Consider the following 14,152-nt stretch of genomic DNA (forward strand, 5'->3'; position numbering starts at 1 on the left):
ATACTTTATGCTTCTTCAATTCAGTTGCCACATACGTTTATACCATACAAAACATGTTAAAAGGTGTAACATTCAAAGAACTCCAGTTGTATCGAAACACGAGTTAGGCATCTGGTATAAATGAATAAGTTGTTTAGCATTTTATCTACATAATGATGTACACAAGTATTATGTTTATAACTAAAGAGTTCTTAGCGTTAAGATTGTGATAACTATTTGAAAAGAAATGATTGAAATACTTTATATAAAATGAAAGCATCAATAAATCAACACAAATTAGTAGCAATTCAAAAAGGAACATAAACCACGAAAACAAATACCATCCAACCATACAATAAGAACATGGCCACGAGTGGAAGCAGTTATTCCAATACAATTTCTGCGCTTGATACTATTTAATGAGCATCAATTAAAATCCGGTGCATTGTTTCGATTGTACGATCCGGACTCCGGATGTACGAGCCCGTCCTTGTCATCCTCGCACGGTGGTTAAAATGTCACGAAAGGCGATATCCGTCAACACCCAACTGGCACGGTGTCAATTGCTCATACATACAAACACACACACCGTGACGCCTTAGAATGTCACAATCCCGCCCGAAAGCCGACTGTTGAGCACGGCTGGCGATTAAATGGTGTCTAATGCTGCCACCGAAGCACCGGATCAGGTTGAGACCAACGGCAGCTTTGCCATTGTCGTGCCTGCCATTTTGTGCCCGGACAGCCTCCACGTCCCCCTTTCCCCCGGGGGCCGGAAAGGGGACGATAAATTTATAATTGCAAATCCCGCCCGAAAGCCCCCATAAATAGGCACCTCAAATATGGATGCCGGTGTGCATTTCCCCATTTCCCGGGCGGCGCCTTACGCGATGGACACCGACGCTGTTGCACGGTGTCGCTTCCGGAACACCCCCACACCCACACACACACATGCACACACTCTTCCGGTAGCACTTTGGTCCGCTGTGAGCGTCGTTGTCGGAGACTGGCCTTTGCCGGCCAAGCGCACCGTGGCTTGCGAGCTGAAATAATATAATGACAATAATTGGAATAAAAGTTTTCATTATACACATCCTTTCGACGGGGAGCGAAGCAAGCCGGAAGTCGGAGCCCAGGCTTGGTTGAACGCAGGTGCGATACGCCGACGCCCGGAGTTTTCCCGAGTGGCGGCTTCAAGGGCTCATCCATTTTACGTACGCCACCCTTTTCGTGTATGAGAGAGAGAAAGAGAGAGGAAGGGTGGGGTGGAAACAGTCGACACCGAAATGGCGCCCGACGCCGAACCGGGAAGCCCTGGGATTCCATTTTGAATTCTGAGTTATGGTAATTTTTAATTAATTGTCAAAAGTAATTACCCACAATTGTTTTGCCTTCGGAGGCGAGTTTTCAAACGGAGGAGTTGTTGAGGGTGGTCCTTCGTTCCACTTTGAGCTGGGTGGGTGGGCACAATTGAGCGTACATTTTGTAATTCATTTGCACGATGAGCTCCCCTTCTTGTACCTCGAAACTCCCGAGATTACGCCATCGTGGCGAAATGCGGAGTTTGGCGTTTTTGCGGGTTTTAATTTTTAATCAACGAATTGAAACCATAAATCTGAATTAAGTTTTCATCCGTGGTCGGCAAATAAATTCCTCTCCCACCTTCGAACTCCACTTCTTTTGCAGCGTTCATCGTATTGTTTATCAGTTTTATGTTTTATTGATCGTTTTTTTTTGTATGTTTGTTAATTATTTTCATCCTTTACGGGAAGCCCGGAAATATTTCAAGCCTTTCTCTTTTCAACAACTTTTCCCTTTTCATCTCTACCTGTTCCAGCTGAGCTCCGCAACGGCGGGACGAGGAATGTTCTGCTACCACTGCCCACCGTCGCTGCATCCGGCCGGTCCACATCCGCCGCGATTACCGACCCTGGAATATCCTTTCGCCCCGACGCATCCTTGTGAGTATTATTATTCTATTTTTCAAAACAATTTATGTTATTCAAGCACAGAAATATTAGTACTTGTATATATTTTGATTTCAAATACTAAGGTAAAGGTAGATTAAAATATATCCTTTACCATACACAAAGAGGCAAATGTAATCAAAACGTGCCGAAAAAATCGCTTCTCTGGTAGATTTGTGGCCTTTCTCTCAACCACAAACTCGTTGTTAGTCCTGATTGACGTAAATCAGGATCCCGCAGCCGATTGCTTTTCCGGTTCACGTCCACCAATGGAACGAAAGTGAATTCCGATTCTTTTTTCCTCTCTCCCAATCTACTTCACCACCTTAATTCAATTTTCCCTCCACGCCAAAGAAAACGGCAACTCGAAAAAGAAAAATCAATTATAGCCAGTGTTTTAAGTTCGTTTCGACTCCTCCAATTCTTGAGCTACCAAAAGGAACTAGAGCAGTGGGAATGTAAAATCAAACGTCCTCCCTTCTGTATGTTCTTTTCAGTTAGAACGTAGCGAAACGGAAAGTATTAAGTTACAGGTCGTCCCCGTTGGGAATTGTTTTACAAAACGAACCAAATAAAAAAGGGCAAAAGCTAGAGCGCAGCGAGCGAGCGATAAGATGGCGATTGCGGAATCGAAACATGTGCTGCACATACACACCTTCCGAGCCGGAGCGGTTTAATGTCCATAATTTAGGAATTATTATCGTATTTCATAGATAATCAGAGGGTGGTGGCTAATTCGATCCGTGGCGTGGGGTTTACGTTATAATGGATGGGTTTCAAGAAGAAACCCCGGGGTAAATTGAATATATTCTAAAAATACAATCCAAATTGTTTGACAAAGTGGCGAAACGAATTCAGTTCCACGTTAAATCCTCCACAAGGTTTCTTGATGCCTAAAATCAATTTCCAACGATTTTCAAATAACCTCATTACGCGGCCTAATTTCGATGCCTAAAAGGCGTGCAAGTACATACAGGACATGATCTATTTGAAACTGCTTTGCCTTTTCGACCGACAGAACCTAAGCGCACAGCGAACGGACCAACCCGGCTCCCGATTAACCTAGAGCTTCAATTTCCTCACTCGTGCTGGCAGCTCTTTGATTCCATTACTGTCATCCCTTATCCATCCATCCATCCATTCACGGGATGCATCCATCGCTGTTCGATGCAGCGTTAGCAAACGTTGTTGCATCGTCAAATCAATACGCGTACATCGTCTATCCGAACCATCCGGTCGGTAACGGTCCAGGCCTCATCTCGACCTGGAGCACAACCACGCAGCAGCTTCGTTGCCCAGTGGCGGAAAGATTTCCCAGTCAGATCGATTTCCGCTAGCACATTCCCAATTTCTCCCGAACGGCAACGGGCCTCCATCGGCCTAATTTGATTTCGTTATTTCTGCCATTAATTGAAGTGGAATGGCACGTCCTTTGGCACGGCGTGTGCCTTCGGGATGTTTACCGGGAAAGGCGGCAGCGCTCCGGACGGGGCTGAACGGGGAAAGACATCTAATAACGAGTCTAATTCGATGATTCCTGTCAATCTTCGGAGTGAGGCGGAAAAGGCTGACCCTGATGAAAGGCTCCAGTGTTTACGGAGAGACGCAGTATCGACATGAAGTACCAGGATATCTTCTGGAGATGGCCCGCAAGACTCGGGACGCTTTCTCAGCTGGCCTTCGATAATGTCGTTAGAGATTTCTAATCCCATCGGTTGCCAAGGTACCGACGCCACGTTGGTGCGCTCCTTCTGCGGTGGGAATTCCGCACGGCACAAGATTTGAAGTGTCCCTCGAACGCTGCTCCGGCGGACATCGGAATCCTAATGGCTCCGCTAAATGACGATAATTCTTTCGAAAACCGACACTTCTCGGAGCTTCTCCGGGGTCCGGGGTTTCCGTCTCGGTTTGGCTCAAACTTCTCGAATTACTCGAAAACTTTTTGGCACATCGTACGTCTCGATAATCTTTGCCCGTCGTCCGATTGGGGGCGCCGGCTAGACACAGCGTCGAGTCGCATCGGAGTTCACTTCCGGTGGTGCCGGTTCCTGGGGCATGGCGCACGGTCCGGACCAAAGGGCGTCATGCCTGGCGATGATGATCCAAATGAGTAAATTGAAATAACGTATAATGTACCGTGAGCGGCCTACCGACGCTTCCGAGTAGGTGGGTCATCCTCCAACACGGTGCCACGGTACGACGCGTTTGATAAGAGTCCGGTCGCCAAATTGAATTACTCGGTTCTGCACTCTGCACTCGCTGCATACCGTAAGGTCGAATGCTAACATGGAGCCGTCAGACCAGGAACATCCGAAAGGGTGGATACATTACCAGCACACGATGAGTTTTGGAAAACTCTCGCCCCGCAGGACCGGACTCGGACGAGGTGAAACGTGAGCCAACAGCATCATCACACATCATCACACGGGATGACTCTCTCCTACCCGGCCCAGGATGATGACGGTGATGAGTTTTAATTAATTTACCCTCTAATCAAATATAGAGACATAATTTGGCGTAAAAATGGGCTGCACTTTTGGGACTTTTTGAGCAGTTTGTCCGCAAGGTGGAAGAGCGTTTGGAGGTGTCAGGGAATAGCACACACACACACACACACATGAAGCGAATGAGAATTTGCTGACGTTGTCTACTTAGAGAGGCTTAGTTTGGAGCTTAGGCCTGACATGGAAGGTGAGTGGTTCGTGACACGCGTGACTTTGTGAAGAATAAATAAGCACGCAAAGTTAATTACCATGTGTGTTTTCATCTGAAGTTTTTAGTGACTAATTTTGCGATTAACACATTTTCGTTTCAATTTTAACGCACCGTAGAAATATGTTTGATGTTTTTAGATTTTGTTTGAAATACCAGCGTCTATAATTTTACTCACCAGTTTAAATTCAACCGACTGTTCCATGATGTAGGCCAACACCGTCAGGCCAAGAGGTAAAGATAAAATTCTTATCCAACGCACCATCTGCCCATGTCAGGGATTTAAAAACAAAGAATCGAGGAAAAAAGTGAGCAATTTGAAACACCATATGTAAATTTTCCTCCCGCCGTCCCTTTTAACGTAATCACTGTGCACACAGATTGATGTCATAAGCATAATGTCGCTCGGCTCACTTATCGGATTCCATAGATTGAGATACCGTCGACGAGCACGATAGGTACGATAAATCTTCCGTAAATCAAATAACAAGTGTCGTGCCTCGTTCCGGTACGGCCTTTCCGGTTTGGGATTTTTTTGTTTAAACTTGTTGTCTAAGAGAGTCCCCAAGGGCGGAAGCGGATTGCTTTTGATACCATCCGAGATAACAATCGATCAACCCGGTAGAATGCAAATTACATCAGACCGGTCGGGGTAATATGGTTAGGCCGGGATGATCTGATGAGACTGATGATGGTGATGCTGGTGAGTTTGAGTTGGTTGCTTCCGTGAGCTACGTGTCCTGCATTTTACGATCGATGAAGTACACTTTAAAGCGGAACATGGAGAGACCAACAGAAGGTGAGTTTAATAGAAAAATGGGCCCAAATCAGATCCCAATTGCGTCAATCCGGTGCAGAAGGACACTGACGAGGAGGACGGTAGGCTTTAACATTTGAATATTTTATTTCTCCTGCAAAAGAAAAGCGGAAGTCGGGAGTGGAGGTTTGAAATCGGGACGCTATCGGATTTGGGTGAGTGCAGTCACGAATTCCTGAACTGTAGAATCAAGCGTCAAGACTACTTGAGTTTGAATCTTTATGAACCATTTTTTTATACATCAAGACACCTTCGATTGGAGTATTAGAAACTGTTCAAAATGTTCCATTTTTCTGGGCCTCTCAGTAACTTTAGGGGACCTTATACCCAGATCAGTTTCCTTTGCAGCGCAAGTCCTTCCGGGCGTCAGACGAAACCAACCGACGACTGTTTTCAATATCAATTACGTAATTTGCATATTTTGAAATTAGATCAACTTACGGCGCACAGATCCAAGCCCCTTCCTCCGACACAAATTTGTCACCGCGTCCTCCGGCTTTCCAGAAGCAGCCGTTTGCGATGTCCAACCTCGTTTGAAGTAGGCATTTACATCTGTTTTTGGCAGCGAAAGGGGGAGAGAAAAAGGTCCCGGAAAAACCGCGACCGGTGGCAGCGGGAAAACGGGGAAAATGGGATCAAAAATCATGTCGGCGTAATTCAATTTGTGAGCCATTCGTAATTTATACGCACCGTTTTCGCAACTCCGGAGCCGCTCTTTGGAAGTGATGGTGATGGCAAGCGACGAACTTCGGCGACGACTATGAGACCTTCTAACCGATGGTTGCGCGCTAGGCCGATAAAATTTGTCCCAGTTGGGGTATGAATTTTTGAAGAGGTATACTTTGCTACCTCCCGGCTACCCGGCACCCCGCCCCCTGTCCCTAGCCCTCGGCTCATGATGAATCATCGCGAGGAAAAGCGCGTGAACGAGGAACCGGCGAAAACCCCGAGGGCGGTGCGGTTTAATTTAAAATAACTAAAATTAATCAATTGATGGAGAAACTTTTTATCCTCCCAAAACCCACCGCACTCACTTCCCGCGAGCGGTTCGTCCTTCGCACGGGACGCCGGAAAAGCTGGTGGTGATGGTTTTGTTTCACGGTTTTCCGCCGCCGACGCGGAGGATTATTTGTGGTTTGTGGATTATCGGTCAATTCCGATCGGTTTCGGTTCGATGACGATAAAAACTCATTACATTCAATTTTTAATAGCGCTATTTTGTTATAAAATGTTTTTCTTTTTTTTCCTTTTGTTGTCAACTCTTTTTTCCACTCCTAAAATGTTCGACACAGTAGTTTTTATTTGCGATGCTCTTCTTCTTTTCCCTTTTGCAACATTGCACACATTTGTAAACCCACGAGAAATTGATGTGCAATCAATTGAGTGTTTTTTTTGGTTTGTTTTCCGGATTGGCCATTATCGGTCAATTGATGGCATCCGGGGTATTTTTTCCACTCTGCATGTGTTTTCCCCCCATTGGATTTTGCTGAATAAAAATTTATTCATTTTAATAGGTTTCCAATTGTGGGAAAATGGAGCCTAGAAAATAAAAACACTATGGTGCATTTTTCATGAGCAAAAGTGGATACAAGAAAAAATGTACAAAAAAAAGTTATGTATCGGTATTTGAAGTAAACAAAAAATGGAAACAGGTTAAATCAACCAGAAGCGAGTGATGTGGAAATGGGATATGAAAAGAATAATGAAGCCTACACCCACACTATTCAGCGGCCACAAAAATTCATTCGAAAAGCTTTGATGGGTTAGGAAATTAAAATGGGTCCCGTCGGGGTTGATTACTTTGTGAAAAGTATTTCCGGTCAGGTTAAGCACGCCGCAGGTTTTATGAGGTCGAACATTCGTTCCTGCACATTGAGTTATTCGTACTGAATAAAAAACTTTTCCGAAATGGGAAAGCACAGTCATTTTGCATCTATATCTGATAATTTATTTCAAAATAATTGCATTTAATCTTCAAGTATTGTTTTACTATTCAATAACGCGGTTCTAATAACTAACCATCCTGTTTAACGAATTCTTACCCTTCTATCAAACTCTCTCAAAACCATCCTCATCGTTACGGAACGAACAGTTATCTTTTTAATTACTTCAGTTTTCAATGTTGTAAATTGGAGCACTAATCCTTGCTTCAGAGTAAAGTACATTTCGAAACGAATGGAATCCTTGTTTTTACCAAAAAATTAGCACAAACGTAAAAGCCCTAATCCGACCTGCCCACATGTACAAAAGTTCATTTCTAATTCAATAGGTTAATGTCGGTCTAACGCAGTTAGAAAAGAGATCATCTTATTACGAACCATCCTTCGTTCACTCATAAACACATACACACACAAAAGCCCTAGCATCAGAGGAGCATTTCTACGGCCACGAATCATCTATGGCCGGGTGTTCGTTGAGTGCTTACGGTCAGCTTGCTCGTTCGCTTGTAAGCTGTGGTAATGTGTTGGGATAATGTGCTCTTCCTGGCAGGACGTCAGCACCGAATGTGGTCAAATCTCCGGATACGAATAGGACGCTGACGAAGAGCTGTTGACGATGACTTGTAAATGTAGCGGTGGTCAAGAGGCGAATCTGTACAGATCAACGTCAACAGCCTCCACTGTAGGGGAAACAGCGTAGGTGAGATGCCCGTGGGGAAAATTTTGCATCCTTTCCGTGACCCCGAACTTATACTGATGGTAGATGAGTTGTTACGGAAGGATTATTGATTGTATGTTGGTGAACTACTTCTTTTAAGAACTTTCCCATCCATTTTATGTTTTAAATATTCCGAAACCTTTCTCATATTGTGAAACAAAATTTTCATTCCCAATTATAGGAAAAAGGATCTATCTCGGTTCCAAACAATCGACTTCCTAAGTAGCTCTTAACCCGAAACAATAACCGACAAACAACCGATTTGTTCGCTCCAAATTGGCCTTCGCACCAGCGCAAACAATTATGTTTACTTTTTCCACAAGATTAACAAACATCAGTCGGTAACAACCGTTCGACGTGGTTACGCTTCGAGAAAATTGAACATCGTGTTTTCCCTCCCAGAGGGCAATTTTCCCCGCACGACAATCTGTTCGATTTCGGGATTCGTTTTTTTCTCTTCCCGGTTACGCCACAGGACACCCTTGTTCCGAATCGTTCCGCGCACCGCAAGTATCAAACGTTCCACGTGAATATTGGGCAGAGGGCGAACAGGCGGGCGAAGGGAACGACGAGTTGACACAACGGAGAAGTGTTTTTTCCCCCTTCCGGGAAGGCGAGCGCGAACCGCCAGGGGTTCCCTCGCCACGAGTGTCATTCTAATCGTTCCGACGATAGTGTTGATGATGATGTTAATAATGAAGCTATATCCCGGTGAGGACCGGTCGGGAGCAGGATAATATGTTTGCTGTTAACAGCTGAACTGCAGAAGGGAGTCCTCGCGATTGTGGAAGGTTTTTGTTTTGCCACCGATTGGCTTTCAACCATGCACATCGTTGACAAACGGTGTTTTACCAAAGTAATGCTTTCCAGTATGAGAAATTAAATTTTAAGAGTAATGAACAAATGCTAAGAGTAACAAAAAATTCAAAAATTATACTTTATTAGTACTGATCAAATTTTTTTTAAGGTAATGAAATATACTAAAACATATTACAACAAATACAAAATACTTCAAAGGTGAAAGGCTCTTGAAATATAAAAGAATGAAATATGAAACGCAAAAAACCATAACAAATAAGTATATAACACTACTAGGATTGTTTGAACATAAAGTAATAACAATAATTTATGTAATACCAACAACAAAATAAATGATTATTCATTGTGTTTGAATTCAAAGAATGTGTTTGGCACTGAATAATTCATTTAATCCTCAACCAAATAAATCGCAAAACAAATGTTATGGAACGAACCGCTACAGATCGTGCTAATTCTCTGAATGTTATTCGGTAAGCGAGCGCATTCCTATTTTCCGATGGGAAGGGAAACCACGCAAAGGGAGAATAATTGGCCAACGAATATGCAGACACGGTCTGAGAGCATAAACAAACATGGTAAGTTATGCTACATCTCTACGCGCGTGTGCGCATCAAATCGATGGTGAAGGGAAAATTGATTTCGTAGAACTCATCGGTTGTAGGTTTGATTTCTTCGCACGTAGCTCAATTTCCTACTCATTAAGATGCCGAGGAAAAACGGAGACTTCTCCTTCGATGGTGCGATCGATCGGCAATGAATTTTGCGAATCGAAGGATTATTAGTGTAATTCAATTGTTTCGAGCCCGACCTGTATAGTTTTATTGGCCTTACACATCTTTCTCGAGATGGAAAAAAGGGACATCCCCAAAGGTTACCCTGTATTTGGCAGGAATATATTGATTGAGTCGTCGGGAATGTTTTTCCACCCTCGTCGAGAATCGCGTAATCTTCCACTCGCGTGCCCGTGATCATTGCTCGCATCGGCAATCGGATGGAAGAAATGCAATTATTGGTTATTGGCGCTTCGGTGCTCTCGCTGTGTACGTCAAACATCATCACCTTCATCAATGCCCTCGTCATTATTACCCCACCTATCACCGTGATTATGCTCATTAACACACGTCGGCTTGAGGGTGTTCCGTAGCGGGTCGGTTCTTCGAATTTGTCGTTAAATCAACAGGCAATCATGTTGCATCTCGCGGGTGGGTTTCAGCATCGGCGAACACTTGGGATGGATTCGAAGAAATGTCTATTGTTTCGAGTTCCAAGAAATTGATGAAAACGTGCAACTTGGGCATTCCGCAGACATATTTTTCATACCATAGAAAGGAATTTGGATGCTGCGAGATGAACGAGGCAGATACTGTTCAGTTGAGAGTTATTGGTTTGAGTTTTACAATTTAACATTCTTCTGATTACTGCTGCGTCATAAGAAAACTTAAATAAAAGAGCAATTGTAGAAAATGTTTTGTAATCAACTTTGATAACTGTATTTTGTCAAGATAACTTTTTGTTCATTTATATCTGTGGATTGTATGAAAAATATTTGAACAACAGTACAATAAAAACATTACAATGCTAACGCTGACATTTTTCATATCTATTTTAGGGGTTTAATTGAGGAGGTTCTTACATATCAAGCTATTAATAACAATAAAGTAAACACATATTGATTTTCGAAGAATGAAAAACATATTCTAAGTATTTAAATAATATATGTGCTTGGTTTATATAAATAAAACAAATAAATAAAAATATTTGATTGGTGACCTGCATTAGGTCGGCTGATGATACTTTAAAGCAATCAATAAGGATGCACTTGAACATTATGCATTTATACACACGAAAAAGCATTGTTCGTTCTTCCATATTCCCATTACCTTTATGGAAAGGCTTAATTGCCCTTTCGGCAGTCCCTCGGTTCGTTAGTAACTTCGATAATCCAACCGAATTCTTTAATTTTATTATTCAATTTCATTATCGAAAAAATTCGATTTTTCCCATTCGAGCGGCCTATCGGAAAGGTGCCAATGCCAATAAATCTGCCTCGCTTGAGCGATAATATATGATGCCAGAGTTTCCCCCCTCTTTTTTAAATCATCTCCAGAGGCGTTTATGGTCTATCTGTGAAATCGAACAAGCATTGGGCGGAAAACTGATCGTCAAGCAATGACGGCGATGGCAAAGAGGCAAAAAATAAAACCGTCCTTCTCGATTACCTTGCCACGATTACGAAAAAGCTGCGACGGGAAGCGTGCGGCGAGTTTTCAGTAATTTGATGTTAATTTTTCATCACGGGAAAAATCGCCATTAATACACAGGATGTTGTTTTCAGCTTCGCAGCCGGCCAGATTTGGACGGCAGGAGGAACAAAAAAAAGCACAAAACAACCATTCCATGCCGAGCAGCAATGGGAGCAAAGGCGGGAGCTGGCAATAAAAAGTCCTGCGCGCCAGCAAATCCGCATTGGCGTTCCAATTTTGCCTCCACCGTCCGAAAACCGGACGTTCAATCTCCGCGCGCGCGGATCCCATGCCACGTCCGGTACGGGAGTTGATTTAACGGAAAACCAAAACAACGAAAAAACGTACCGCACCGTGCCATCCGGATCGAACGATAGCGCGCTCCCGGTGACCCCGGGATGAAGCTCGAAGCGGCCAGGCCGTATCGTAATGGAAAAATAAAAATTGTGAAAAATTAATTTCCTATTTGCGTGAATAAATAATGAAATTAATTATAGTTCGCATAACCTGTTTTACGGTCGTCTTTCGTGGGATTAAAACCGGCCACGCCGTGGCTGGTTGCAAACTGTCCCTTCGAAAAACTGCAGCAGAGAGGCCGGAAAAAGCACACCAGCTTTGGAAAGCCAGATGGAAATCCTTGTGGCACACGAAAAGAACCTCGGGGGACTCGTGAAAGCTAACCGATTTCCTTATTTATAACGGAAAAAATCCATCGCTCTCCGATTCTACCTTGGACCGCAACGGAATCGGGTTATACCTCCCTCGAATTCTTTCTGGCCGTTGCATAAGGAATAATTAATTCTCATTTATATTTCGTACTGCCCTAGCGGTGCTCTGGAGCCTAAAACGTACTGTACTAAGTTTAATATTCGTCTTTTTTAATCTAATTTGTGTTTTGTTTGTTTTAGACACCAGCTATTCGTACCATCCGGCTATCCATGACGAGAGTTTCGTCCGGCGGAAGCAGCGGCGCAATCGGACCACCTTTACGCTTCAGCAGGTTAGTTGGACTTCGGGTTGGGATGTCTGTGAGGTCGGGGAGGATCAATTGAACAGTAAGACATAGGACTCACTTTATCGTTCTCTTCCACAGCTTGAGGAACTCGAAACGGCGTTCGCTCAAACGCACTATCCGGATGTGTTCACCAGGGAAGATCTGGCTATGAAGATAAACCTGACTGAGGCGCGAGTTCAGGTAAATTGCTGTGAGATAGCAGGTTTTATTAAAAAGCTGAATTAATTCCAAATCACGCATTGTGGATTTTACAATCATTATAACGTCTATAAAGTTCTTTCAAATAAATTTCATCAGTTTGTTTTAGAGATGTACTCAAGAGTTCTGGTAGTATGAATTAAATGAAAGCCTCATCAGAAGGTCTAAAATTCCGTACGAGATATGAGACTCAATTAGCAAATGGGTAAAATTGTATCATGCTCACCAATTTCTTTGGGGTTGCACTGCAGTTTCGGTTCAATCTAAGTAAAAGCCTCCCCCCACACACACACATGCACTGACGCAAAGTGAGCACCAGCTCCGTACCAGTAGTTTGAGGAAACCACAGTACATCCCTTCCGGAGACTCTAGCTTTCTTGGCAAGGATCGAAAAACTCCCTCCAAATGCAATTGCCTAAAACTTTGTTATAAGACCCAAACTATGCAATTCCCACAATTGACAGTTTCGGCAAAAAGGTCTGGTGCCCTTTGCCCTTGTCCGTCACCACATCGTAGAGCCTAAGGGATGTGTTCGGAACAACAACAACAACAAAAAAAGACTTCCATGAGTGCGTGCGTCAACCTTCCCGTTTCGTAATCGTCTCTGTCATCGGATGTGGAGAAACACCAAAAAAGAAACCAACAAGAAGGTCGAATGAAATTACCTCAAATTTGTGGCAGCTTGTTTGGTTAAGTAGAGACCATCCCGACGTTCCAACTTTCGCCCATCGACCGGCCTTCCTACCTTCCAGCGATGATGATCCTGAGCCTGGAAGTGGAGATATTATGCAATGCGAACCTTCTGGGTCGTGTGCATACCTTCAGTGCTCGGGTTTGCCCATGGACGGTCGGATCCGTCGTCTCCGTAATTCACTTTGCGCTCGCTCTGTGTGCTCATAGCCGTTGACAGGTTCCCAGTGGAAGTAGTGCGCGTCGGTTGCATCGCTAGTTCCGGTGGGGAGTCACTTGTATTTTTTCTTGCGAGCTAGCTTTCCTCCGTCCTTCGGCGATTGTCAAGGGCAAAGGTAAAGGTTGTGAGAGTCAGAAGAAAAGATATTTCCCCGGGAGACGATGATAAAAAGTGACTACATGGAATGTGTGTGGTTATGAAAGAAGGGTACGGTCCCTCCGAAACGTTAGTGTTTTGGTGAATATGGTATACTCCAACGTAAATGCAAAGCTTTTTTTGTGCGGATGTCATCTCCACTGTATGATGACAGTCCTAACCATAGACGCTTTTCCGGCTCTCTATCTCGTATGAAATTTTAGAATTCACCCACCCTACACTACTTTACTGTTTACTATACACGGGTTCTGCTGTCCACAGGGGCTGACTTAGCTAGGAATTAGCGAAAAGGGACGTTGCCGACATCTCGCCGTAGAATGCGAGAGATCCATCGCTTTAGGAGTTGTAGACTCCCGAGAGAATAAGCCGGATTTCTAGAGGGAAACAGCAAGTTACTGGACGGTGCTCGGTAAAATTTAATATTGCTTCGTAAATCCCATAATCCGATAATGTGATGTCGATGCTGGAACGTTCGGTAGGTTAGGAAGCCAAGCGCCGGACGCGCTAAGTTTTTGCCGCTCCAAAACCCCACGAGCTAGCTTAGCCGTGTTAGCTAAACGTAAACCAAATTACTCCACAAACGCATGGAGGGTAAGGTTTGATATTTCCCCAGGTTTTGTTTTTTTCCTTCCGGGAGTGTTCTGCTTTCTGGATGTTGGTACGGTATCGGTTTGGGAG

The 14,152-nt window shown here is 43.9% G+C and overlaps 1 protein-coding gene across 1 annotated transcript in view; it reads left to right on the top strand.

The window, feature by feature from the left end:
- The first annotated feature begins 1,843 nt into the window (after positions 1 to 1,843).
- Positions 1,844 to 14,152, top strand: part of LOC131294027 (diencephalon/mesencephalon homeobox protein 1-like) — a 43,789-nt gene continuing 31,480 nt past the window's right edge. The window contains exons 1-3 of the mRNA XM_058322077.1: positions 1,844 to 1,940; positions 12,104 to 12,195; positions 12,289 to 12,390. Of these exons, the coding sequence (XP_058178060.1) occupies positions 1,844 to 1,940; positions 12,104 to 12,195; positions 12,289 to 12,390 (291 nt within the window). The remainder of the gene's footprint in view (positions 1,941 to 12,103; positions 12,196 to 12,288; positions 12,391 to 14,152) is intronic.

Source organism: Anopheles ziemanni, chromosome 2 (genome assembly GCF_943734765.1).
Source record: "Anopheles ziemanni chromosome 2, idAnoZiCoDA_A2_x.2, whole genome shotgun sequence".
NCBI lineage: Eukaryota > Metazoa > Arthropoda > Insecta > Diptera > Culicidae > Anopheles > Anopheles ziemanni.